This window comes from Sciurus vulgaris (genome assembly GCF_902686455.1).
Source record: "Sciurus vulgaris genome assembly, chromosome: 8".
Taxonomy (NCBI): domain Eukaryota; kingdom Metazoa; phylum Chordata; class Mammalia; order Rodentia; family Sciuridae; genus Sciurus; species Sciurus vulgaris.
In genome coordinates this window covers 148,089,477-148,116,559 of record NC_136468.1, presented here as the reverse complement: position 1 = coordinate 148,116,559, position 27,083 = coordinate 148,089,477, and the positions used below count along the sequence as shown (strand labels likewise).

General features: G+C 60.8%; 2 protein-coding genes across 4 annotated transcripts in view; one reads left to right on the top strand and one right to left on the bottom strand.

Moving 5' to 3' along the window:
- The window catches only part of CCDC92 (coiled-coil domain containing 92), a 29,071-nt gene extending 20,920 nt beyond the window's left edge, over positions 1–8,151 (top strand). For all 3 annotated transcript variants that reach the window (XM_079150500.1, XM_079150499.1, XM_079150498.1), the window contains exons 2-4: positions 3,783–3,929; positions 4,270–4,311; positions 6,818–8,151. In XM_079150500.1, the coding sequence (XP_079006626.1) occupies positions 3,800–3,929; positions 4,270–4,311; positions 6,818–7,593 (948 nt within the window). In that variant the 5' untranslated portion in view covers positions 3,783–3,799 and the 3' untranslated portion in view covers positions 7,594–8,151. The remainder of the gene's footprint in view (positions 1–3,782; positions 3,930–4,269; positions 4,312–6,817) is intronic.
- Positions 8,152–8,898: 747 nt separating this feature from the next.
- DNAH10 (dynein axonemal heavy chain 10) overlaps positions 8,899–27,083 on the bottom strand; it is a gene marked incomplete at its 3' end in the record, with an annotated part of 138,752 nt that continues 120,567 nt past the window's right edge. The window contains exons 58-79 of the mRNA XM_079150513.1: positions 25,681–25,862; positions 24,582–24,718; positions 23,707–23,924; positions 22,146–22,367; positions 21,812–21,959; positions 20,624–20,903; positions 20,202–20,431; positions 19,734–20,007; positions 18,416–18,520; positions 17,954–18,108; positions 17,139–17,293; positions 15,513–15,696; positions 14,431–14,631; positions 13,774–13,983; positions 13,564–13,659; positions 12,820–12,991; positions 12,289–12,420; positions 11,908–12,119; positions 11,652–11,819; positions 10,483–10,663; positions 9,431–9,576; positions 8,899–9,045 (exon numbers count right to left, since the gene is read on the bottom strand). Of these exons, the coding sequence (XP_079006639.1) occupies positions 8,899–9,045; positions 9,431–9,576; positions 10,483–10,663; positions 11,652–11,819; positions 11,908–12,119; positions 12,289–12,420; positions 12,820–12,991; positions 13,564–13,659; positions 13,774–13,983; positions 14,431–14,631; positions 15,513–15,696; positions 17,139–17,293; positions 17,954–18,108; positions 18,416–18,520; positions 19,734–20,007; positions 20,202–20,431; positions 20,624–20,903; positions 21,812–21,959; positions 22,146–22,367; positions 23,707–23,924; positions 24,582–24,718; positions 25,681–25,862 (3,955 nt within the window). The remainder of the gene's footprint in view (positions 9,046–9,430; positions 9,577–10,482; positions 10,664–11,651; positions 11,820–11,907; positions 12,120–12,288; positions 12,421–12,819; positions 12,992–13,563; positions 13,660–13,773; positions 13,984–14,430; positions 14,632–15,512; positions 15,697–17,138; positions 17,294–17,953; positions 18,109–18,415; positions 18,521–19,733; positions 20,008–20,201; positions 20,432–20,623; positions 20,904–21,811; positions 21,960–22,145; positions 22,368–23,706; positions 23,925–24,581; positions 24,719–25,680; positions 25,863–27,083) is intronic.

Genomic DNA, 27,083 nt, shown 5'->3' with positions numbered 1-27,083 from the left:
CTGGTGACAGGCAGGCAGTGCTGGGGTCCCAGAGGACAGCCCCTGTGAGGGGTGCAGGCTGGCTTGTCTGCCATTCTGGACCTACCAAGTCTGGATCAGATCCAAATTGTTCTTTCCCTTCCATGGCAAGCCCTGAAGTAGGGTTCGTCCCCAGCAGAACCTCGGATGCGAGCCTGTTCTTCTCAAGTAACACAAGGGGTCTGCTCTGGGATTTCCACCCCCAGCACCTGTCCAGGACCAGTGGACACTCCGGGCAAGCGCTTGGCCTGATGCTGGGGTGAGGCCGTGCTGAGCTGGAGGCAGACGCAGTCAGAGGCCTGGCCTTTCCCTCCTGGACACGGGGCTGCTTGGCCTGCCAGCATCCAGCGAGGGCCAGACTGGAGGGGCCAGCAGGGCCCACAGCGGCCCATCCACCCACCCTATGGTCGGCTCCTTGGTTAAGGGCAGCACCTCCTCCCAAGGCCACATGCCGAGCAGGCAGTACTGACTCAGCACCTGTGAGCTTCCGCCTGGAAACTTCCTGCACCCAAGAGCCTGTGGTCATGGCAGAGGTGAGCAGGCACAGAAGCCGCGGTGCTCTGCCTAGCAGTGCCCTGTTTGCTGGAAACACCGGCCCTCCTGAGCCACCAAGAGCTGGGGGTCAGGGCCCGAAGGCGCTGGAAGCTGGGTCTGCCTCCACTCCTGAGCTGTGCACTGACCAGCCCTCCTCACACGGCAGGGGGGGCTTCCCTTTGAAGACCCTAGGGGCACACCAGGCGACCCTCCCTGAGCGGACGCGCCCTGGCTGCTGGTCTCTGCTTTCCCTTGTCCTCCTCCCCAGCTCCGATGTCCTCCCGTTGGTCTTCCTCCTGGTTCATCTGAGGGCGTGTGGTTCCCACTCCTCTGTCTGCGGCGACCTCGTCCCTCACTAGCTTGCCCTCGGAGGCCGGTGCCCTTCATGCCTGGGTGTGTGTGTGACTGAAGTGACACTGAAGTTCCAGTGACAGACCCTTCTTGGCTCCAGAGCCAGGAAGAGAATGTATTGCTGGCCTACAAGTGACAAAGAGCAGTCAGTGTCACCCAGAGTGGGGACCGCCTGCTGTGCTGCCATCTCCAAAACCACATGCTGAGCTTCGTAACAGGGCGGTGACCCCCACGCCACTCTCAGGTAGGAAACCTGGAAGCATTTGAGAAGCGGCAGGTCCTGTGGAGAGGGTTCTCCTGCAGAGCAGGTTAGGAAAGGTGCTGTTGGAGACCCGCTGCAGTCACCCCTGTGTCGGCAGGGATTGTGCATAAGCAGCCAGCCCACGTTGTCCTGTTAGAATCTTCAGTAGGTTTTGCAGAAAGATTGACTTCATCACATTTCCCAAGTTACAGTGAAGACAGAATCAGGCCCTGCGTGAGCCTGGGGAGGGGGCAGGGACTGGAGACAGACCCCAGATTCCTGTAGCCACCCTGTGGGCCCAGGAGCCATTCCCAAGAAGCTGGGCTGCCCTCGGCTCCGCGTGCTGCAGGGCGCCCCTTGGAACTCTGCACGCCTCCCCCTCTCCCGGCCAGCTTCAGGTGCCAGCTGGACCCAGCTCCGGGTGCTCTGCGAGGGCTGAGTGGGTGCCTCCTGGTCAGTCCCTGCCCGCTGAGGCCAGTGTGGAGAGGCTGGCCCTTGGTTTGTATCTCTGTGCCTTCCTCAATCCCAATAATTCTTAAATTTGGTCTTTTCATGATGTCCCAGAGTTCTTGGAGATTCTGTTCATGATTTCTTACCATCTTCTCTGTTTGGGCGACTTTATATTCAAGATTCAATATTTTGTCTTCATTGTCTGAGGTTCTGTCTTCCAAGTGGTCTAGTCTGTTGGTGATGCTTTCCATTGAGTTTTTTATTTGGTTTATTGTTTCCTTCATTTCAAGGATTTCCGTTTGGTGTTTTTTTTTTTTTTTTTTGAGAATCTCTATCTCTTTGTTGAAATGATCTTTTGCTTCCTGCAGGTGCTCTTTCAGCTTATTGGTATTATCATTCATTGCCTGCATTTGCTCTCTTATCTCATCCTTTGCTTCGCGAATCATCTTGATCATGTATAATCTGAAGTCCTTTTCTGACATTTCTTCTAACATACTGTCATTGGATTCTGTTACTATAGAATCTAGATTTGTTTGGATCATTTTGTTCCCTTGTTTTCTCATGTTGTTCATATATCTTCCCCTCTAGCGCTGCAGATCTGGGGTACTGCAGATTTCCCCCTATAGGCTTCTAATGGCCCTATAGGTTTCCAAAATTCATTCTTTAAGGGGAGATGAATATTAGCAGTGCCCAATTCAGACACTATGCAATCCTAGACCAAATAGCCCCTATGAGGACAATAACAAAATTGTCATAATAGAATGAGTTCAAATATTATCTTCAGTAAAACAAATGGGTTTACAATAATGTCTGCAGTTTCTAATGGAGGACAAAGAGGATGCAGAGGGATGTAGAATGTGGCTGTAAATGGGATAAGAAAAGAATATACAGAAGTTCTAGATAATAGAAAGGGTGAGAGTGTAATCAAAAGAAATCGGATGTTAGCATGCAAAAAAGGGAGAAAGAGACTCAGAGGGAACAGGTAAACAAAAGGAAAAGAGAGCAAGAAAAGTAAAGAAATAAAAACTTAAATTTTTTCAGTAAGGAGAAAAAAGAAACTGTATAGTATAGCAGTCATATAGTATTCAAACCTCCCAGTGTTCAGTAGCCTGATGCATGAGAGGTACCTGACAATGAGCTTCAAGCCTCCAGCAGGCGTCTCAGGATGGGATTTGCTCCACCAGAAGATCGGAGCTACGGCTTCCAGGATTCTCCAAGATGGCTGCTCTGGCTTCCAAATGTGTTGGCAAATGGGGAGCTGCAGCTCAGGGGTGGACGTGGTCAGCTGGAGGTCCTGGAGGCGGGGTGCAGTTGGTCAGGCAGGGGTCCTGGAGGTCGGGTGTGTTTGGTGTGGTTGTGGGATCCTGGAGGCCGGGTGTATTCAGTCGGTCTGGGGTCCCAGTGATAGGGCGCAGTCAGTTGGTCTGGGGGTCCTGGCAGCAGGGAGCAGTCAGTCAATGTGAGGGCCCCAGAGGCAGGGAGTGATCTGTCGGGCTGAGGGATCCTGGAGACGGGGCTCAGTCAGTCCGGCCAGGGTTCCTACGGGGCCTGGCTGTTGTCTCAAAATGGCGGCAGCCACGTGTAATCAAACCTGCAGGTACTGTGACAGTGAACTTCCAGGCAACAGCAGGCAGCTGGTGCTCCACTGGCAGTCGGCGATCAGTTTGCTGACTGTTGTCGGACAATCGGGAGGTGAACCTCGAGTGTTGGGTGATAGATAGGGGTAAGGTAGGCGATGGACAGGCGAGAGGCAGGCAAATGGCGGATGATAGACGCCTGACAGTGATCAATCTGCACTCGGAGGCTGGCCCTTGGGACGGGGACCCTGGACTTCACCCCTCCCCCTCCCACACTGGCTGTGGGACCCCAGCCTCATTCATCTACTTCCCGCAGCCCGTTTCCTCCCCAGGTGGTGAAGCGGCTGGACCCCTGGACGGGGCTGACTGCGCCAGCCTGGTGCCAGTGTGCACGTGGTGAGGCCCGGCACAGGGCAGTTGCCCCGGGAGTGGTGCTCCGGGCCTGCTCGGGCCTCACCACGACCCGCTTGGCCCTGAGGCCCAGAGCCCCTCAGGCTCTGCCTTCCGATCCTCTGCCCGTGCTTCCTTTTGGGAGGCGTGCAGAGCCCTGCTTCCTGCCACTGCCCAGGACCCTCCTCATGGGAACGGTGACCCGGGTCTGCTTCCTGCAGGTCACCTGGATGTCAGCATGGCAGCCACGAACCTGGAGAACCAGCTGCAGAGCGCACAGAAGAACCTCCTGTTCCTGCAGCGGGAGCACGCAGCCACGCTCAAGGGGCTGCACGCGGAGATCAGGCGGCTGCAGCAGCACTGCACAGGTGCGCCGCGGGAGGGGGCGCGGGCGCTGAGCCCTCCCTAGCCCCTGAGCCTCGGCGGGCTGCCAGGCCTCCCTGGAACCCTGGGCACTGGCATTCAGAACCCAGCCCACGTGATGCGGAGCAGCTGCTCACAATTTTGCGTCGTTGGGGATGCATGGGGGCGACGGGAAGGAAGCTCGGGGAAAGTGGCATCCCCAGGAGCCCCAGCAGGCTCCGCACCACCGCCACCTGCAGCTGCCTCACTGGCTCCTACAGCAGCGGCCCCTGCGCCCTCTGCGCTTCGGAGCTGATGAAGGTCGAGAATCGCAACGAGGTTAAGGTGTCCGTTTTTCCTTTCCAGATTTAACGTATGAGCTGACACTGAAAAGTTCCGAGCAGACAGGTAAGCGCCTCCCAGGAGCCACGGCCATCGGTCCTCTGCTGCGGTCCCACCTGGCGCCTGAGCACAGCGCCGCTCCGAGAAGGGCTGCACGTGTGGCCCGGGTGCTCGGTTGTCTGTGGGGACACATGTCCTTAGCATGGCTAAGTAGGCTTTTCTGGACTGTCCGTTTTTCTAGTCAATACACCTTCTTCTGTAATCAGGAAGTAAACCTGAGGTGATTCCTCCAGAAAGGACGGAAACCAGGAGGAACGTGGGGCAGAGCAGCCCCAGGCCCCTGTGCCAGGGCCCTCATCCTGGCTGGGCAGCCCCTCGACCCCCAGGCCAGAAGCTGGGCCCCAGGAATTCAGAACAGGATGCCAGCCCTACCTCAGCCTGCCATAGTGGAAGTCTCTGGAAAAGAGCCACCCATGTCCCAGAAGCCAGGATGTCCTTCCCCCTCCCTGCTTGGCCCAGGCTGGTTGGGTGGCCTCTGCAGCCAAGGCTCTGGATCCTGTCCCAAGGGCACCCACCCACCCAAGGCCACGTGCTTGGCAGCACTGGCCCTCGGTCACGGAGAGGGAGGTGCCATGGGTCCGGTGGCCCTGGGGGCATCTCCATCCCAGGGTGCAGTGTGGCTCGCTCAGAGCACCCAGACTTGCCAGCCCAAGGCCGTCCAGGATGCAGGTCAGAAAGCTCCCTCCCTGCAGGAGAGTCCCAAGGTCTGGGAGGAGCTGGGGACCTGTGTGTTCAAGAGGTGCCAGTGACACGTGCTCAGGCAGGCCTGGAAAGTTCTAGAAAGCATAGGTGTGGAGGGTCGGTCACACTATCTCCTCCCCCAGTAGCACCCAGTCAGCTGGAGGCAAGACAGCCGAGAGCAGCACCGTGGCCGTTCTCAGGACAATGAGGCGACGGGCATGAGGAGCACCTGACCAGGGACCCTGGGTTCAGGGTGCTCTGTCACCTGGGGGCCAATGTTCCTGGGCAGGCGTCTCCATCCACAGGTGCCCCGAGGACAGGTTTCCCTGCCGTCCTTTACAGCAGAGCCAGGGAGAGGCTGCTCTCCACGGCCGGGCCGACAGCCCTGGGCAGCATGGCTGGGAGGACAAACCCTGGATGTTCATGTCCAGCTGGAGAGGTCACACACCGCCTGGGATGGAGGCAAAGGCTGGCAGTGCGTGTGGGGGTGAGAGTCTGGCCCACGGGGCACACGGGTCGTCGCCCTGTAGGGCTCCAGGGGATGGGCAGTGGGCTCCGAGTCTGCAGCCTGAGCCTGGGCTCAGGTCTGGCGGGGGCTTTGAGCCACGCGCTCCCGTCGCCGTCACCCTCTTGCCTCTGAGACTGCACTTCAGAATGCACTGTCTCCTTCTGGCCAGAGCCCTGTGGAAGGCAGTGTGGCTTCCGCCCCCCAGGGAGGCCGTTTGCGGCAGCGGCTGCGCAGAGCAAGCGTGGCCGCCCTCAGCCTCGCACGCTCGGAGTCCAGCTGGTGGGGGATGGCGGGCACAGACCTGCTCTGGGAAGCGGCAGAGGCCCTGGGGAGACGTGCAGCCACCTCTGGCGCCAGGCAGGCCCTGGGGGTCATATGAGAAGGCTGGACATGTGGATCAGGAGTTAGATCCATGGTGGCGGTCACAGGGAAGACGGACCCAGGAGCAGATGACGCAGGACAGGAGGAACTGGCAGGCCATCTGGCAGTGTGGCTTCTGTAGGCAGGGAGGAACCATTTCTTAATGGGGGGTGGAAGAGTGGGGAGCAAGCGTCCCCAACACAGGGTGGGTTGGAGGAGACTGAGAGGAGGCAGGCCCAGCTGAGAAGCAGCAGCAGGAGGGGGCAGAGGAGCCGCGTCCCGGGACCAGCCGAGGGGAGGAGGAGCAGGGAGGCTGAGAGATGCGGGTGAGGGAGGCTGGGGACGCAGAGACACTGACGCAGAGGCTAGCACCAAGGTGAGTTCTAGGAAGAACCAGGTAGCTCACACACTTCCCGGGGGCCAGATGCACGGGAGCAGGGTGGGGACACTGATCTGTGATGACACAGAGTCAGCATGTACAAAACAAAGCTGGGGGCAGGGAGGCGCCCATCCCGAGGGGCCGTAGCCACAGGACAGTGCATGAGTAGGGCTGGGACAGGGCGTCAGAGCAGAAGAGGAGACACACAGACCCCTGGCTGAGGAGAGGCAACGGCTGCTTCCCTTCTCTTCAGATCAGACCTCACTGCTTTACAAGGGAGAACGCTCTTGACATTTCAGTTTGTAAACAGCAGGCACTTGGTGGGCAGCACCTGAGTGGGGGGCAAGTGGGCCTGCAACGGCCAAATCCCTAGCCTGGGAGGCCAGTGCCCCGAGAGGCCCCTTAACGTCGGTGTTGTCAAGGTCTGACGACGGTCATCATGCAGCAGGCCAGGGAGCTCGGAGCCCCGAGGGGCCACAGAGACCCCTCAGTCGGTGAGGGCAGAGCCCTGCCCACAGGCCGCTGCCACGTGGCCAGCTCTGCCTGCCGGGTTCTTACTTCTGGCCCTTGACTTATTCCGGTAGGAGACGGGTCTTCCAGAAGCACTGAACTGAAGAAGCGATGTGAAGACCTGGAAGCCCAGCTGAAGGCCAAGGAGGAGGAGAACCAGGAGCTGCAGCAGGAGCTGGAGCAGAAGAGCGCGCTGGTGGCCGTGCTGGAGAACACCGTCAAGGAGCGGGAGAAGAGGTACCTGGAGGAGCTGAAGGTGAAGAGCCACAAGCTGAGCATGCTGTCGGGCGAGCTGGAGCAGCGGGCCAGCACCGTGGCCTACCTGACCTCGCAGCTGCACGCCGCCAAGAAGAAGCTCCTGAGCGCCGGCGGCACCTCGGATGCCAGCCCGGCCGGCAGCCCCGCACTGGCCAGCTACAAGCCAGCGCCCCCCAAGGACAAGCTGCCTGAGACGCCACGCCGCCGCATGAAGAAGAGCCTCTCGGCCCCGCTGCACCCCGAGTTCGAGGAGGTCTACAGACTCGGGGCCGAGAGCCGCAGGCTGCTCCTGCGCGAGCCCGTGGACGCCATGCCCGACCCCACCCCGTTCCTGCTGGCCCGGGAGGCGGCTGAGGTCCAGCTCATCAAGGAGCGGCCGCTGGTCATCCCACCCATCGCCTCGGACCGCGGCGCAGGCGGGCAGCACAGCCCGGCCCGCGAGAAGCCGCACAAGGCCCACGTGGGGGTGGCCCACCGCATCCACCACGCCAGCCCCCCGCAGCCCCAGCCGGAGGTGGAGACGCTGGCCGTGGACCAGGTGAACGGAGGCAAGGTCGTGCGGAAGCACTCAGGGACGGACAGAACTGTGTGACCTGCGGCCGCCACGGCTGTCCATGCACTGTGAGCGCCACGAGGGAACCTCTCCGCACCCCTTTCCGTTAACCCCCATGCATGCCAAATCGTCTTCCGAGTCCAGACCCTCCCGCCCCCCGCCCCGCACTCCAGACATGACGCGTCCCTGCTGCAGAATGCGTACTTCCCAACGCTGTGGCCACCAGCGCGTGCCCAGCCGCTTGCTTCCAAGCCCACTCCGTGCAGTCCGAGCGCACTTGTGGCCGAGGCCCAGGCCACGGGATGCACCCTGCACGTCGTCCTCGCGCAGATGGGCACGCGCCTGAGTGCACGCCAGAGCAACGCACAGCGACCTTGACCCACACAGGGCGGCCTGGGAGCAGCGCTCCCTCCTGGAGACCCCCACCCTCACACCTTCCCCAGGGCGGCACCATCACCGAGCAGCTGTATGTAGATGTCAGAGGAACTAAATAAGATGACGTTACTCCTCATGTCACCACAACCTGAATGTGTGTTCATATCTTTTGTTTTACCCAAGATGTTCCAGATCCCAACAAACTTTATTTTCTAAACCTGCCTTCTTTCTGTTTTGTGTCTTTTATTAAAACACCCCAGGGCGGGCTGGGAGGGGCCCGGGAGGGAGGGATGGCACCTGGTGGTTGGGGACTGCAGTCCTGCTGCCTGGGGCCATTCCCTAGAATGTTCCAGAGGAGTTACATGTGCCTGTTGTCCAGCTGTCAGCTCACCACCACCCCCCTCATATGAAAGCAAAGCCTCCCCTCAGCTGGGTCGTACCAGGGCCCCAGGCAGCCTCTGGCTGCCCAGGAGGAAGGGACACTGACCGCTGGCCCTGGGGTACCCTGCCGCACAGGGCTGGGTGGGGCTCAGGCAGGAATCACGCACTACGCTCAGCAGCCCCGGAGGTTCTGGACAGGGCAAGTAGCTGCAGGCAGCGGTCACTGCCGCACGGGGCACCGCCCGGCCTCGGCAGCCTCAGCCCTCGAAGGAGCCCTGCTTGGACAGACCAGAGGCCAGGAGCCCCTTCGGGAATCACATTCGGGGCTGTCCCGCCGAGGCCGAGCCAGGCGCTCCTGCTGCAGGCTGTCCTCCAGAAGGAAGGAAGGCCCCAGTCTCTCGGGGGACTTGTGGACAGAGTCCTCTAAGAAGCAATTCTACAACCATTGGGTTAGTTTAATGGAAAGCGATTCACAGAGCTGAATTCAAACGAAAGGAAGAGTGGGCTGCCCCCACCCGCCCCCAGGCCCCCCGAAACGGCAGTGCTGCGGGCTCCTCAGGAAGTGCAGGCACGCAGACCGGTTCCCCGTCAGTCGCTGTTCAGGGTGAGGCAGACGCCCTGCAGCACCCAGTGAGAAATGTGCCTGGTGGTGAAGAGGTCCGCTTCGAAGACCAGGCCGACCCCCATGGCGTTCCTCCTCATGGAGGTGGTGTAGACGGGCGTCCGGAAGGTGTTCTGCAAGGGGCATGGAGCACGCTGCAGGAGGCGGCCGGCCTGGCGCTCAGCACGGCTGCCGAGGACCAGGGGTCTCGCTGCAAGCTGGATCCCGGCCGAGGCCAAGCCCGGCCCTGCAGCCCACCCCAGCACCCACTCCATGCCTGGGGTCTGCAGACTTGCATAGTGAGGCAGGAGGGCGTACCATACCTCACCTGTGGGTGAGGCCAGTGGCACACCACAGGCGTGTGTTCCCAGGAGGCGGCCCATGTCCCCACGTCCCCAAGGCTTCCCCAGCCCTCAGAGGTCAGGCCCCACTTTCAAAGGCCTGACTCTGGGAAGCGCCTCATGTACACCCTGGCCAGGAGGGACAGGGCGCGGCGGGGAGGCAGGGAGGCGGCTTCACCTGCAGCTTCAGGCGGTGCGCTTCAATGGGGATGATCTTCAGGATGGGCAGGTCCACAACCAGCACCTTGGGCTTGCTCTTGATAAGACATCCCTTTTCTATGTCCCAGTCGGCGCCTTCCAGGTACAATCCTGAGACGAAGCATCCTGGAGATGGCAGGGAGAGGCCCAGTAGCACGGAGGCCTCTGCCGTCCCACCCGGGCCGCTCCAGCGACCGTGCCTAGGGAACAGCCTCTGCCCACCTCCCACACGTGCAGGAAGCAGCCAGCCTCCAGCATCACTTCTGCCCTGCCAGCCTCTGTAGGAGGAGCAGCCGCAGAAGAGACACTGCCGGCCACAAAGGGCTGGGCACGGGGTGGGCCTCAGACCGCCGTGGGTGCTCGGGCTGCAGAGGTGCGTGGCCCCAGGGTCAGAGCTGGCAACCCAGCGCCCAGGTGAGCCACGGTGGCCAGGGAGCTGCAGAGGAAGTGCCCTGGGGAGCAGGGCCCTGCAGGCATGCCGAGAGAAGCAGCAGAGGGCAACCCTTGGGCCCAGGGAGCAGCACCAGACCCCTGCCGTGCCGCTGAGCCCCTCGAGCTGCCCCGGCCACAGCCCCTCATGAAGAGGAAAGGGGGTCTCGCTCCTCGCAGTTAAATGGCCTCTAAGGCCCCGGGGAAGCGTGGTTTCAGCTATTGTTTGCATAGCAGTGACCAACGTCCTAGGACCTGGGATCACTTTAAAACGGAGTTAGCCCTTGCTGCCCTCTGGCTCCCCACCCCTGACCCCTGAGGTTTACAGGAAAGACACCCAGTGACCTTTGAAAGAGGTCATTCTGACCTAGGAGCTCATTCCCAGACTAGCGAGCTGCATGTGGTCCAGGCCTCCCCGGACATCAGCTCCAGGGCTCTCGGGGAACAGGTATTGGCCCCCTGGGGTGACAGGACAGAGCCCACAGACACCGTGACTTAACCATGGCCAGTCCATCGTGGTGCACACTGCGAGTGTCCCTTTGAACTCTGGGTGGCTGTAGGGGAGAAGCCAGAGGCCACAACTCTGTAATGAGCCAACCGTACCTTGCCCTGCCCGCTCATTCACCTCTTCTGCGTCTTGGAACTTGGTCACTTGTGTGAACAAGGTGGACCGGTCCAGTGGCCAGCCATTCCTCCGGCAGGTGGCCTGCACCAGGGCCGTGAGGTAGGATTCTGGGATGTGCAGGCCTGACAGCCACATCACGGGGGGCTCACCCTCAGTGACCTGGAGAAAGGCAGGCAAGTGGTAGGAGCCGGGGCCGCCTAGACGCCTGGGTCAGAGCTGGCCAAGGAAGGTCAGCTCGTGACAAAGGATGTATCCCACCGTGGCGGCAAATCCATGGTGCTGGCCGTGGAGACCCCACGGGGAAATGAGCTGGACTGCCAGGTTCCAGGTGGGTCAAAACAGCCAGAGACACGCCCAGTCAAACCTGAAGGAAGGTGTCCTGTCCAGGGGAAGCACAAGCCCAGGCACCACTAAGAGCACCCAGGTCCGCCCCCAGGGAGGCCAGAAGCTCTTCTGAGGAAAGAGCCGGTCAACGTCGGAAGGCTCAGGCCGAGCCGGAGAAGCACGTGGGACCCCCAGAGGGCTAATTCCTCGGACCCGCAAGGAGCCCTTTCGCATCAACGAAGAAGCCGGCATCCTCAGCAGCCACGAGACGGAGAAACAGAAAGGGTCCCCAAGAAGCTAGACACAGAACGCACGCACACCCCGAGACACGGGGCCTCACCTCAGCGAGGGGATCGCAAGCCAGAACAGCCAAGCGTAAGCGGCTTCCACTTCTCGAGAAACCCAGCTGACGACCACCAAGACCCGACAGGCACAGGCGTCAAGCCAGCCCGGCCACCGCGGCAGCTGGCCCGGGCATGACTCCCGCGAGCATTCACAGACACACGCACCAGCAGGCCGTCACAACACGCCACCAAAAGCACACAGACAGTGACCGCTGGTCGTATTCATCGGTGGGAGGACGGCATGTCCCCGAGGTGCAGTACCCGAAAAAGAACCAGTGAGACTGGAAACATGAGTGCAGAACGAGGCCAAGCGTGGACGGGACACTCAAGTCAAGAGCACGCGGAGAAGGAGCCCCTCATGCTGACGGAAGCTGAGGACGCTTCTCAGCCACCCCCGCGGAGGTTACTCCCGGGGAGCGAGTACCGGAGGTGAGGGACGCGGGGTGGCCTGGGGCAGACAAACCCCGCGGCCCACTTACCCACAGCGTGTACTGGCTGAACCGCCTCAGGAAGTAGATCATCCAGTTCCCGAGGGACTTCAGGGTGTCGGGCGCCAGCTTCCTCCAGATGTTGGGGATGTGCCCGAGGAAGAGAGACCGGGCGACGTCGTCCAGCTCGTTGCTCATCCCCACCTCTCCGGCCAGGGCCTATCGCAGAGTCGAAAGCCACCAGGCGAGACTGAGGCAGAGCCGGGAGCCTCGTGCCCCCACAGGGCCCGCGGGGAAGAGCGCTCACCCTCTGGAGCTCGGCCAGGGACCTGCTCATCCGCGTCACCAGCTTGTTGAAGCGCCCCAGCTCCTGCAAGAGCACCACCATGGTGGGCGTGACGGCCAGGCCCAGCTGCTTCCGGACCTGGTCCAAGTCGAACACCTTGGGCATCTTGTTTTGGATGTCCTTCGCCACCTGGCTGATGTAGTCATCGCGGCTGATGCCACTGCTGGATTCCCCTAAAAACCAGGACACGTTCAGGAAAGTTCCGGGTGGGGACAGCACCTCCTGAGCCCCCTGGCTCTTGGGAAGGCATCGGCCCTGTGGGAAGCTTCGAGAACCGACCAGGAGCCTCTGTGCTGTCGCCCAGGCCCTGGCCGCCCAAAGGGTCCTCGGAGTTCACTTTACCCGTCTGTGGCTGCAGCTCCAGCAGGTGGGCCCACATGTCCCGAGCCGCCTGTGTGTAATACCCGATCTCCGCGTTGGAGTGGAGACCGAACACCTCGGGCGTGTTGGCGAGCGGGAGCGCCTCGATGGCTTCTGGAATCACCGAGGGCAGGCTGTACTGTCCGGCTGCCCTGGGCTCCCGGGCCCGCATCACCCAAGTCCCCAGATGAGCAAGACTGATTTCCACTGCTGCATAGCCACGCGCTTTCAGTACAAGTCCTAAACTACCACGCCCTGCGGTCCGCTTCCAGAAACGGCCTGCTGAGCTTCCGGCCGCTCTGGCCCTCCAGGTGGAACCACTAACCGCCCCACAGGCGAGGGAAAGCCCATGGGGCTCCTCACAGGCTGAACAGACCCCACCTGCTCAGCCAGAATGCCCCCCGTACAGGGGTCACAAGAGCCACCAAAGCAACCTTAGGAAACACAACTGTTGGGTTGATGGTCTCCCCACAGAAGGTTTAAAAACAGTTTTTCCTATCTGAGCACTCTCACCAACGAATTTATCCTTCACATCCCCGACGGGGATCTTGTAGTCCACCTCCTTGTTCCGGAAGAAGTGGAATGGCTGGAACGTGTCGAAAAGGAAGTCTCCCAAGTACTCGTCCATGTAGGTGGTCAGGATGCGGCGGTCGAAGCTGTCGATGGCCCGTCCCCCATACATGACCTGAATGAAGCCAGAGCCGTGAGAGCCAGCGGGACCCACAGCCCCTGCTGCACCTGGGCTCCTGGTAAACACCCTCAGCCCCGTGGCCTCCTGCCAGCCTGGCCCCGTGCAGCTCCAGCTGGGGACTCAGGGTTTCTACACTTGCTCAGTGTGGCTCCGCTGACTTCCCAAGGACAGAGCCCCAAGGAGGAGCAGCCGCAGCAAGTGCTGGAGCCCACGTGCACCTGACAAGGTCCCCAGAGCATGTCGGACAAACAGGAAGGAAACAAAGAAGCAGCAGCAGCACAGAGAGCCGTGGTCCCCAGAGCCCAAGACCAGGGCACAGAACCAAGGTGCCCAAGCTGTGCCCAAGGTGTGGCTAGCAAGGTGCTGCCAACTTCAGGGGAAGCCTGGCATGAGCCCCAGGCCACGAATCCAGCTCAGGGAACCCCCATGTGGTGAGCAGGCGTTTCACAGGGACCTCGGGGGCCTCCCGTGGAGGGAAGCAGGAGCAGGGAGGGATTATTCGAGGGCTCAGAGGGTCGTGCCAGGCTCCAGGCCACGCGCAGGGGCCGCATCCCAGGTGCTCCTACCTCCCCGATCAGGTACTTGAGGCTGCCCCAGGGGATCCGAGGGTCACGCTGCTGGAAGGCTTTGGTTAAGTACGTGCTCAGAATTTCTATGCAGACCTCAAGAGAAAAGCGGGGGTCACCGTAGAACCAGCAACCCAGCGCACGCGAGGCTGCACGCAGGAACAGCCCGCAGCGGGCGGGGAGCAGGGCAGGAGCCGGGGCCAGGCCCACCTGGAAGTCAGACTCGTTGAAGTCATAGTACACGTTCCAGCCAATCTTCCCGAACTTCCTCCTCTCCTGTACCACGGCATGGAAGAAGGCCAACACGTAGACCAGCGACTTGAAGGCCGCGTGCGGGCACTGCTCCAGCATCTCAGGCGAGATCTTGAAGTACGTCGCCCGCATGTTCAGCTTGAGCCCATTGGGCGGCTCCGTGACCACCTGCAGAGGGGACAAGAAGCAGACCTGGACGGGAGCCGTGGACCCCGGGGGGCAGTGCTGAGGGGCCGCAGACCACAGGTGGTGGCCTCTCCTGACCCTCACAGCCCAGGGCCCAAGTGGAGAAGGAGCAGGCGGAGGACGGCCCCCCGAAACCCAGATCCTCAACGTCAGAACCAGAGCCAGGACTTCCTCCACCTGCCCCAGAGAGGGGACCCCAAAACCTCGCCCTGAGATTGAATTTCACCCCCCGAGACCTCCTGCCGCCATGGAGCCCTGCAGAGACGGAGGGGAGCTTCAGGCCACCGGCAGTCAGTGGAAGCCACCCAGACACTGCAGGGCCGGTAACAGCCCCCCGCCTCCAGCAGCAGGTACAGTAGGGCACCGAGCCCCCAGCAGATGGGCAGCCACCTGGGGGCCCGGCTGTGGGGCTCTGCCGGCCCTGCAGACCTTTAAGGACTTCTGCAGGATCCCGATGGGGAAGTCCTTGGTGGGGTCGGTGGTGAGCCACAGGCGGAAGTCGGGGTGGGGCTTGGTGACCCTCTCCAGGGACTTCTCCAGGTCCTTCAGCCACCTGACCAGGAGGTGACAGTTCTGCAGCATCAGCCACTGCCCGCGAGCCACCGCCGTCTCCAGCAACTGCAGGGCCACCTGCACGGAGAGGGCGGGAGGGAGGCAGGGGAGCTGAGCATGGGCATCCCAGAGCCGCCTGCCCCAGCTCTGCCCACAGGCAGGCGGCGCCCCTCCACAGAGGTCAGGGGAGCAGCAGTGGGAGACGCCATCCCCAGAACCCTTGGGGTCTCCCACAGCCACCGCCAGCAGGTCAGTGAGCACTGGCCCTCGTGGGCCTTCCTGGGCACTTCGGGGGGGAAACAGGCCTCACCTTCAGACAAAATCTTGGTTTTTGAAATGGCTTCACACTTGGGTGAGGCCGACCTTAAGACCACTTCCGCGTGGCGGGTGGCGCCCAGCACCGATCCCGCCGTTCCCGCCTCACAACGGGCTACCCGCAGCAGAAGCAGGTGCCAGGTCCTCGCAGACAGATGACAGCAGAGCAGGGACCTCTGGGCGGCCCCAGGCCCACGTGTGTGACCACCACCCAGGCTCCAGCCTTGTCCCACGCCACACTGAACTTGTGGGGCAAATTTGAACAGGGACAAGGGACGGGGCGAGGGCTGAGGCAAAGCCAGCTCAGGCCGGGAGGACCACAGCCTGCGCGGGCCCGGGCACGGCAGCCCTCACCCACCTCCCTGGCCCTGCATCACGAAGCCCTGATCCCCAGGGTGGCAGAGGGACCCAGGGAGAGATCCAGCGTGTGAGGCTCTGACACGCGGAGCGCAGGGGCAGGGGCTCCTGGAGGTGGGGCTCCAGCTCCCCCAGGGTCCTTCCCAACACTTGTCTCTGTCCTGTAGCGGGAAGCGCATCCCCCCTGGCCTGGAGGGGTGAGCTCAGCTTACGCCAAGGTCAGCGCGTCCCAGAAGAGGGCAGCGCCTCACCCAAACAGCGCCCTGTCCCTTCCAACCACAGATTACCTTTTCTTGACCTTGACCCATTGCAAGAAATTTGAGGCGGTTTCCTCCAAAGCCAGTCCTCTCGGCCAGCTTCATGAGGTCGCTGGCAGGGTCGGAGCCAGGGCTCAGGATGAACACGATGGGCGAGCTGGGCGTGCTCTGCTCGAAAATGGCCTCGAAGCTGATCATCGGGGGCTGCACGTACCTGGGGAAGAAGGGAGACGGAGAGCCCTCCCGCAGGGCAGCCGAGCCAGGGCGTCCCCCAGGCGACAGCGCCGTCTCTCCCAGAGTCAGATCTTCTGACTGTTGCACAGCCCTGGCTTGAGAATCTGGCTTTTCCAGCGTCTCCATCTGATGGTAAACTCCTGAGGGACAGGGGCTCCCCGGCTCCCTTTAGCACTTGGAATGTCACATCAGGCCCAGGAGATCCCCACTTAGCTGGCCACCTGGCTCTGCCCTCCAGGGGCACCTGCCCCTGGCACAAAACCCAGGACTGTAGTCACGGGCTCCATGGGCAGGGCCCATGTCTTGAGCGCTTATTTGTTTTGCTTTTTATAAAATCAGTTGTTGCTATTTGGTTTGGATACAGTCTGGCCCCAAAGGTCCATGTGCCTACGCTTGACCCCCAGTGTGATGTATTTTCAGGCCATGGGTCCTCGAGAGGTGGGGCCTGCTGGAACAAGGTCAGGTCAGGTCTTCCAGGACCAGGTACTTCCCACAAGAGGGCCTGTTTTAAGAGACGCTCCCCACATGCTTGGGTCCATTAGTATGTGGCTGGGTTCCCTCTGAGGGGGCTGAGCCGGACATGTGATGTTCCGACTTTCCAGCCACCAGAGTCATGAGCCAAATCAATCTCTTTTCTTTGTACATTACCCAGCATCCAGCATTTTGTTACAGCAATACAAAACAGAGTTGCCAATACAGACAGACCAGGAGATTCCACGTAAAAAACAATCTGAATTCCTAGCTTCTTTCAGAGATTTAGAGGTTCAAGCCACTCAGCCCCACTGCCACCTGCTGCGGGCAGGCACTCAGGGCAGCTGCCCTGGGGACCTGGACTTGGCTCCACTTTGCCACAGTGCCCGTCCGCCTCACCCCTCATTTCCAGTCTGCGCATCTACACCTGCAGCCTGGAGGGATCTGTCTGGCTCCACGCCCAGCACCAGAGCTGCCATCCAATATGGAGCCACTAGGCACCTGTGGTCACTGAACACTTAGAATGTGGCTGTCCCCTGACATGGGCTGTGGTGAATTCACACAGGATTTTGGGGGGGAAAAAAGCCTATAAAAAAACCTCAATGTTGATATCAAGGATATGAAATGATAATAGTTAATATATTCAGTTAAATATGAATAATATGCTATTAATATGAAGTTAGTAATTAAATTAAAAATAAAATATCGAATTAAAATTTCATCTGTTTCTGTCCTGATGTGGCTACTGGAAAACCAGAAACGACCTGTACAGCTCACACTGTGTTTGTCCTGAGTAGCGCTGTCCTAGGGAGACCACGGCTACTGCTCATAGACCAGCCTGTGACAGTTCTCTCAGGAGCTGGCCAGCGCGGCTTCCCGAGTCCGGGGCGGGGGGACAATATTAGATATCCCACCCACAGGAAGGGCCACAGAAGCAGAACGCACACTTACTTCTCTCCCATGGTTATGGTCACATAGTCCGTCACCGCCCGATAAACCCGATCCACACGGAAACAGCGCAAAAGAAGCAACTTCTGGAAAGGGGTGATGCGGCTCTCGTAACCCAAGGGAAACGGGAACTGCTCTAGCGAATCCAGATCGTACCACTGGGAAAAGTAAACGAAAGAAAAAATCACTATGACATCAACTCAGAAATGACATAGGCCACCCTTTCCATGAGAGGGTCACCTCCCATCTTGAGCTGTCATTTTCTACACCAGAACTATGAGCATCAGAAAGGGAGGAACTGGGCTTCCTGCCCATCCAGAGATGATGGAAGGAGGGATGGAGGGATGGAAGGATGGAGGGATGGAGGGATGGAGGGATGGAGGGGTGGAGGGGTGGAGGGGTGGAGGGATGGAGGGGTGGAGGGATGGGGATGGAGGGGTGGGGGATGGGGATGGAGGGATGGGGATGGAGGGGTGGAGGGGTGGAGGGATGGAGGGATGGAGGGATGGAGGGATGGGGATGGAGGGGTGGGGGATGGACAGAGACAGATGAAAAGGACAAATGGATGGATAGATGGATACATGGATGGCTGGATGGATGAACAGATAGATGATGAATGGACAGACAGACAGATGGATGGTCTAACAGACAGCTAACTGGACTGAACAAAGGAGTCTGACCCCGGATTTGGGGGGCATGGGTTACATCCTGAATGGGGTTTTCAAAGGAATACTTTCTCACTCACGAGGGGTAGGTACAGTTAAAGTCTGGAGGTTTGGCGTGTTGAGAAGGAAAGCAGAGAGAAGGTGTGCACTCACCTCCTGCCAGAGGGTGAGACTACCCTCGACGTCGTCAGGAAGCTGACCAAATCTGTCCGAGAACATTTCTGATAAAAGCATGACATCCTCCCACCCCTGGTCGGGCAGCCAGGAGCAGGGCTTTTTCCTTTTGCTCTTCTCCAGGGAAATGTTTCCTGAGACAGAAGAGAAGAAGGCGGCCCTGGTGCTGCCGAGCAGGCGGCTTCCCGAGGAGGAGGCAGGGGCTTCCCGGTCACCAGCAGCGGCTCCACCGCCACTCTGCCTGGCTCAGGGAGGTTGCTCGGGCCGGCCTCAGCTATTTCAGGGGCCGGAGTCACCAGCGGGAGCAGCTAAGGAGCAGCGGCCGGAAGCCAGGCCTCCAGGAGACGTTGGGTCGGTGGCGGCCCCAGTTATAACCAATGAACTTACACGGTCCACGTGGGCCAAGGAGACGGGGACAAATGAGACAGGCGAGTTCATTACCTTTTAAAAAGAAATCTAGTTCTTCCTGGGGCACTCGCCCTTCCGCTTGCTCTATCTTGATGGTCATGTTGAAGGAAAAGAGCAGCTTGTGTCTCTCAAACAGCCCTGCAGAGAAACAGCGGGTGCTGCTTCTGAAGCATTCGAGGGCAGACTCCAGTCAGGACAGACCCAGGCCTTCAGTGCCTCAGGCCACTCTGGCCCTCTACAGAGGAAGTCTGCTGACCGTCCTAGAGATGCAGACTAAAATATTGACAGACAGATGACCCCAGTCTGAAGCTAAGGGTCAAAAGAGCCCGGGTCAACAGGGAGCTGGGTGGCAGGACCAACGAACCCACAGCAGGTCCTGGCTGGAGGGGGTAAGAGGGGGACGTGCACAGATTCTATCTTGTATATATTCAAATTTTTCCATGACAAAAAGCTTTTAAAAACTTAGGGGGTGAGCCACGCAGAGTGGCACACACCCGTGATCCCAGCAGCTTGGAGGCCGAGGAAGGAGGATTGTGAGTTCAAAGCCAGCCTCGGCACCAGTGAGGCACCAAGCAACTCAGTGAGACGCTGTCTCTAAATAAAATACGACATAGGGCTGGGGATGCTTGTGGTTCAGTGGTTGAGTGCCCCTGAGTTCAATCCTTGCCCCCGCCAAAAAAATTTGGGGGTGAAAACCAGGAACTGCCACTTTGGAAAAGAGAGTGGCAGTTCCTTCAAAAGCTCGAGTTACCACGCGACCCAGCACTCCCACCGCTAGGGATGTGTAAACACCCGGAGAATCCGAAACGAGCTCAGGCTGGGAGTGCAGCTCAGTGGTGGAGCACCGGACACACACACACACACACTCGTCCACACAAAAGCCGGCACGTGAGCTCAGAGCAGCATTATCCTAAGAGCCAAAGACAGGCAGCAGCCCGAACGTCCATCAGCCGACGAGCGGGCACGCACGGTGTGCCCTACCCACACAGCGGGACAGACGCAGCCGTAGGAAGGGTGGACCCCGGGACAGGCTGCAACGGGGAGAAACCCTGAGGACGCCCTAAGCGACAGAAGGCAGTCCTAGAGCCGCACGCTGCGGTTCTGCCGGTGTGAAACGTCCAGAGGAGGTAGCCCACCGACCCAGAGGTGGGTCAGCGGCTGCAGGGGCCTGGTTCCCCGGTAGACAGTGGCCGTGGGGAGAACTCTGAAGCGCCACAGGGCGGGGACTCCTCCCTGGCGCAGGGTGGTGACCTCTCAAGGTGCCGTCTCAGACTCCAGCCTTGGTAGGTGTCCGTGGCCACAGGCCACGCGGCCTTCCATCTCCTGGGCAGCGGGCGAGGCTCTGGCTCACCTGTGCAGCCGTAGTTGTAGATGTTGAAGGTCAACGTGTCCATGATGTTCTTGAGTCGCTTCATGAGAATGGAGTCCGGCAGCGACTTCTTCAGGGACAGCCCGAAGACGTCCAGGAAGGCGACCAGGGAGTACTGGTACATGGAGTTCACCAGGGCCATCTCCGACAGGACGAAGAAGAGAATGGCCCCTCTCCGGGCCGCCGGCCGGTAGCCATCCCGCAGCCTGTCGATGTCCAGGGCCGTCTTCTCCGCCAGCTTGAGCTTGTCCGATACCTGAGGAGAGGCCCGAGTCACCCTGGAAACAGGGCTCCTGACACAGCCGGGAAGCCAGGACGGCGGGGCAGGGGCGGGGACGGCGGGGACGGGGGCTGTCCGCTCTCCCGGGCCAGGTGCTGGGCGTTTGCGGCTTTTCTGTCACTCTCCACCAGAGGGCCAGGCCCCCGGGGCGGTGGCCCCAGGGCGGGTACCTCGGTGGCCTTGGACTTGGTGTCCTCCAGGGTCTGCACCAGCTCCACATTGTCCAGCATGTTCCCAGTGGAGGTGGCCAGCTCCCGGAGCAGCGAGTCCTCCAGGTCCTTCAGCAGGTTCTTGTTCTCACTCGTCTCCTGGATGAGGTGCTCCCGCTGCTCCTCCAGCTCGCGCCTCTCGAAGGCCACCAGCACGCTCAGCAGCTGGTCCTCCAGGCCCTTCAGCGTGACTGCGGGGACGGGGCGCCCTCACGCCTGCACCCAGCTCGCAAGGACGCCCTGGCCTCCCGCCCGGCCTGCCGCTGCTCTCCCTCCTCCAGGGCTGCCCCCCGCTGAGAGCTAAGTGCGACCCCCTGGAAGGCCCCCAGGGGACCGTCCCCGCGGGAGCCACCCTGACTTGCCCCAGGCCCGTCTGTTCTCACCGGTGTAGTTGATGACCATGGCCTTTCCGAACACCGACGGGCTGTACCTGGGGTTGGCCAGCTTGGTGTTGAGGTACAGCCTGAAGTTGGAATCGTAGTCTACCTCCTTGTCCCCCAGGATGATGAACTGCCGCCCCTGGGCGACCTTTATGTTCTTTTCTAGGACGTTGTCAATCACGGGATCGATGTACTCATCCACGTCATGGAATAGAAAAGGGGTCCCGTACTTTATGGACATCTCCAGCTGCTTGAGGAAGTCGGGGTCGTTGAAGGACGCCACCTGGAAGAGGGGGCAGGAGCTGAGTGGCACGCCTGCCCTCGCCAAGCGTGAGACCAAACACAGCGCAAGCCGGAGAAGGCATCCGGGGACGGAGGGGCCGGGGCGCAGGGCGAGGCAGGGGAAGCAGCCCAGAGAGACAAGGACACGGCGAAACTGAAAACCGTGAACGGGCCAATGGGTTCAGAGAGACGTGCTTGGGCCCAGCACAGCACAAGCCCCAGAGCGGGGCAGCCCAGGGTCCTTCAGAGGACGGACGCAGAGCCAACGAGGCACATCCACCCAATGGAACGGGACGGGACTCGGCCATGGGATGGGCGAAGCTCTGGCACATGGACAACGCGGATGGGCCTCCGAGACACCAGGAGGCCAGTGGAGGCCAGGACCACAGGAGCCCTCACACGACAGGGCGCAGAGGCGAATCCACAGAGGGAGACCCCAGGGCCTGGTGGGGCCCGGGGAGGAGAGGGTCAGCGGGGCCATCACCAGGGGATGCGGCATCTCCTCCCATGGTGACTAAAGTCTTCTAACGCTGACCAGAAATAGTCATGCGATTCTGTAAACCCACCAAGCCTGCCGGACCAGGTCCTTTACGTGGGGAATGACCAGGTGAGTGGGTCACACCTCGGTCAAGCTGCTGCTCTTGCCCCACCTGTGACCACTACCCACCCTGGACTCCAAAACTCAGCGAGGGGACATCCAGGGCCTGTGCCAGGACAGGGGACGTGAGACGGGCAAGCAGGACTCCTCTGGCTGCTCCCAGCCAAGAGGCCTGCGCATGCAGAGGAGTCGAACCTGGCCCGTCCTGCCGCTCTGGGGACACCAGGTGGGCCGCGAGGCAGCTTCCGCCAGCCAGGGCGGCATCCCAGGGGTCGGGTGGGAGGGCGGGGCAGGACCCCGGGCGGCCCTACCCGCAGGTTGTTCCGCTCCTCCTTCCTCTTGATCCAGTTGAGCGCCTGCTGCTGAGGGTCGATGCACAGCGGGAAGCGGCTGGCCCGTGTGGTGAGGATGCCGTTCTGCACAGAGAGCTCGTCGGGGGGCAGGCCCTGGGAGCCCCACCTGGAAGGGCGGCCACAGGGAAAGAGCAGGCATGAGCCCTGCAGGCCCGTCTCCGCCCTCAGGCTGCTCAAGCCTCCTTGGATTTGGGGAGGGGTACTCGGTATCTGTGCAGCCAAGCTGCTATTCCCCAGGCTGGGCCCCAGGCGACCCCAGCCTGAGCCCCCTCCAGCTCCAGGGCCCCCACACCTGCTGATCTCCACGTCATCTGTGAGCAGAGTTTCTAGTCGGAAAGGCTGGCTCAGGGGGATCTCCCGACTCAGGATGTCGCTCTGCCACACCTGGTTGACCATCTCGTCACGGAACTCCCAGGTGAAGGCGCCCTCGTAGCTCAGGAAGGCGGCAGACAGCAGGCAGTCCCCCAGAAGCCTCACCCGCCGGTGCTTCAGCTCGTCCAGGTCCTTCAACCACCTGGTGGGGAGGGAGGCCGCCCTGAGCAGCTCCCCTCCTGCCACGATCCCCGGGAACAGTCCCCAGGTCCCTCTAGATATTTCAAAGCCTGTGCTAAATTGTTCTGAGCCTAAAGCTAAGGTTTGAGGAGACGAAGATGCTCATCAGCCTCACTGGGCTTCAGACGCTTGCACTGAGGGACGGCACCACACGCCACAGACATGCACAAACCCTGGGCGTCAACTTAAACCAACACGTTTGCTAGGAGGGGAGGAGGGAAAGCCGCTCACACCAGGATAATAAGCAGGTGCCTTATCCAGGGTCCTGAGCACTGCCGAGCTCAGGCAAGAGGGTTCCAAAGAGGAGCCGACACGCAGAGCGTACAACAGACCTTGACAACTAAAGGTGTACTGAGAACATCTGCAGAAGAACATTCCAGAAGAACCAGCTCAACAGGGCCAGCCAGAGGGATAGATTTTTAGGGGTACGCTTTTCTCCTGAAAAAGGGAGCTCGCCAGCTCAGCTTGCAACGTCCCAACTCAGCACGTCAGCGTTTTGAAGGCTGCTCAATTGCAGGACTCTGCACAACCTGGGCTCTAGCAGGGGGTTCACTAAACGTTAGGGGGACTCATTTGTCACAGACCTCTTTACCTGGTGGCAATCACACCGTTTCCAAATGCTTAAAACAAGACATGAAAATAAGGCCAGCAGAGTTAGGAGCTCAGGTCCCACCTGGCAAGAGAATTCTGCCCGGGATAAAAGAAAGCGAATGTTCGTTTGGTCTCTGATGGTAAATGCCCAGTGTCCTCCAGGTTTTAGAGATACTGGAAATTGTTTCCCACAGGCAGACGAGTTCCCAGCGTTTTCCATGTCACACTTACAGATGCCAGGTTGAAACCATCATCCTATCCCACGGAGGGGTGCAGCCAGTCCCACCCACAAATATCGAAGAGCCCCACCCACTTCAGAGTGAGCCCAGGCCCCACAACCCCAGCGCCCTTCAACGTCACCTCTGCGGTGAGGTGGGGCCCTCTTCCAATCTCCTCCAAGAAGCCCACACACCCTACCCTGGGCACCTGCTGGATGCAATAGGTCTCTCCTGATCTCGGCTGCACTGCCTCCTTCAACTCCCAGGGGTGACTCAGTAAAGGGCACTCGGTACCCAGTGCGAGCTGCCTGCAAAACGGCCCTAGGCCACCTCCACCGTGACAACCCTCAAACAACACGCCAGGCGGATTTCTGGCGGAAACGCAAGGTGGAACGAAGACTCCGCAGCACAGGAGGTGGTGCTGAAGGGGCCCGTGGATAAGCCACCAAGGCTCGCAGGGCCCTGCCGTCCGTGGGACAGGCCCGGGCTGACCTGACGTTTTCCGATCCCAGGCCGGAGATGAGCTTGTCGGCGGCGATCAGCCGCCGCTCCATGATCTCGGCCTCCTCCTGGAGCTTCTGCTTCTCCAGGATGGCCGCCTCGTATCTGGCCCCCAGTGCTGCCAGTTCCTTCTGGATGGCCGCCAGCTCGTTCTGGATCCGTTCCAGTTCCCGCTTAGTCAGGTAGAAATTCCGCTCCAGCCTGGCCACCTAGAGGAAGACGCGTCCCAGGTCACTGGGGACAGGGACCCCAGGGGCAGGACAGCTGGCGGTGAGTCTGCGCCTTCTAGCCGGTCCAGCCGAAGACCACGACCAGACCCCAGGCTCCTGTCCTGAGTGCCCGACTCAACGCCCATCTGCAAAAGCTCCACCTCCCTTCGGAACAAGATGCCCTGCTCCCAGGACAGCAGATGGCCGACTCTTCATGGCTACTGAGGTCACAGCGAGAGGACACCGTGGTTCTGAGTCGGAAGCTCAGAACACACTGAGGACCCTCCCAGGACTACCAGGTTAGAAAGGAGTGTCCAAACAGGGCTCGGGCTGACAAGCTCAGCCACACAGCCACGAGCCCAGGGTGGCAGCTCCGGAGCCAGCTGGTCCTCCCCGAGGTCCACAGAGCCGGGCTCTGCTCCTGCCCCGGACAGAGACACTGCACCGTCATCCTCCACTTGTGGCAGGACACGGGAAGACCTTGGGGAGCTCAGCCGTGTCCACTCACGGCGGCTAAGCGAGCTGCACTTCAGGTCGCCATGTGTTGGGGGAGTGTTCACAGGTTCAGTTCAGAGGCCGCCAGAACGTTTCCGGCAAAGCTGTGACCATGTCAATCCCGGTCAGCGGAGGTGGCCGGGCTCCCGGCGGAGGGCTTACCTTGTCCCTCTTGGGCTTGATCTCCCTGAAGACGTCGCAGTAGCCCATGACGGCCTCCACGAACTTGAGCATCCCCAGTCCGGCTTTGCTGACGGCCTCCATCTCCTCGATCGTGGTGTTGAGGGTCTTCAAGAGGCCTAGTCAGAGAGGGCACCCCGGCACCGCGTGGGGCAGATAAAACTGGACGTGAGCCCACCCACGGAGGAGGCGGAACCAGCTCCTTACTCCTCAGTGACCCTGGAGCAGGACCCAGGCAGCTCCCCAGGGGACCACACAGGGGACAGGCCAGGAGGAGACTTGTGTGCAGGCGTTAGATGTGTGAGGGGCACAGCCACTGCTGCTGGACCTCCCGGGGACACCCAGCAGCCCGGAACCAGCACATCAGGAGCCTCCCGACGGCACCACAGGGGCCGGGCACAGGCAGCTGACTGGGACTCGGGGGCCGCTCCAGGTCAGCCGTGGCCTCCACCTGCACCCTCACCCGGTACTCTCCCACGAACGGAAGCCACCCAGTCAGGACAGGGTAGAGGGAGCACTTGGGACTGGACACGGGCTGCTCTTGTCTGTGTCCGGCTTGCTTTTGCTTTCCAGGGGGTGAGAAGGAGCCCTTGGCAATGCTCCGAGTGGACCGTGTCGGGGTGACCTTGACTGCTTTTTGCGAAGCTGACCTTCCGCCCGACTGAGCACCAGGGCAGGAGTCAGCTCAAGGGAACTTGGTGTCTGTGACCAAAGGCACAGGGCTGGCCCTGATAGATGGCTGTCCCCTCCCCCTGTCTATTCCACAGGGGTCCACGGAGACTTTCTTAGGGGCAGTCAAAGTCAGACCAAGGCGGGGCCCCTCCATGCACTACGGGATGCATGGCGGAGGGCTGGGTGGGTCCCGGTGACATCCTGTTTCCCATGAGGGGGGGACCAGAGCCACTGCCCAATCAGTCAGGCAGTGGCCCTCAGCCTCTCCCTCCCTGCCACTTTCCTCTGGGGACAGTCAGTTCGCCTGTCCACCTGCAGGGCGGCGGTGGCCATCTGGCCTCAGGGAAGGCCAGCCCCTGGTAAGCCCACGCCCCGTTGGCGGCCCCCACAGACGAGAAGCCAGGCTCACCCTTGATATTTTTAACTTGGCTCTGGGAAATGGAATCGAAATCCATCTCCATCAGAGACCGCAGGAAGTTGGGGTCGGACATCATGCCCTTGGCGGTCTTCCAGTTCAGCTCCTTGTAGCCCTTGATGATGAGGATGCACTCACAGACTGTCTGCACCTGCTTCGGGGGCTTGGCGAAGGACCTGGGGGACAGGAGACGAAGGTGTGTGAGGACCCACGACAGGTGTGGCTGGGCAGGGCCCAGTGCTCACTCCAGGAATGGGTCCGTGGACACCAAGGACAAAAGGACACCAGGCCTCAGCGCACAGCGGCTCCCGGCTGGCAGCCCCTGAGGGCAGGGACAGGCCCCCGTCAGGCTGCATCAGGCTCCTGGAACCGGCTGGGCCCCAACCATGGGGTGGGGACGGGCATTACAACGCCATCCCAGGCCGCCCAGAGTGGCCAATCCAGAGGTCAGGGCAGAGCCTGGGAATCTAATTACGGTGACTCCTCAGACTAAGGGCTGGTGCATCACTACCATCATTTCCCCATTTACTAGGGGAGACACCGGCTGTGCGCGCTGGCCACCTCCGTGTTCACACGGCCCGGCCTGGGGCTGGGCCCACGCTCTGGTCCCTCCAGGCTTTGGCCCTTGATTGATGTCCTTGAGCTCGATGTGACTAGACCGAAACCTGCTTCTCCTGCACCAGGTGTCCCAGGCCATGGGTGCCCCAGAGAAATGGAAGCCCAAAGGAACAAGAGATGGGTCAGCGTTGGTGCAAAGCCCCAGCAGGGCCCGGCCTGCCCCAGGGCCATGTGCCCAGCCACCAGGAAGCTGCAGAAGGCACCGGTCTCCAGACAAAGCCGTGAGGGGACAGAGCAGGAGGAGAGGGTCACAGGAGCACGGGAGAGGAAGAGGGACAAGCCAGAGGGCCTGGAAACACGGTGCAGCTGGCAGCAGCCCAGACTCTGGTGCTGTGCCCCAGGAGATGACCCCAAGGAGGTGGGGACAGAGGGACAGTCAGAGAGGGGACAAGCTGACTAGACAGCAGGCTGGACACCCCCACCCTCGCAAGCCCCCTCCCAGCCCTTGCAGATAGGCAAAGACAGAGGGGGTCACAGGCCTCAAGGACAAGCCAGGGCAGGGCAGGGTGGGGAGGGCAAACGAAAGTCCAGCTCTCAGCCTCAATTAAAGTAATGGCCCTGAGTCACCAGAACAAGGGCCCATCCCGCCAGCGTTTGCGGCTTACAGAAGCAGGGCACGCCGCCAGCTGTCTTTGAAAGGTTCCTCCAGGCCCGTGAGAGCCAGCCCCGGGCCACCGCTCCCCAGTAACCAGGGAGGGGGCACCAGCGAGGTGTTTCCAGACACAGGACGGGCAGATCCATGGCCCAAGTGGCCAGCTACTGAGCCCGTGGGCCAGCCA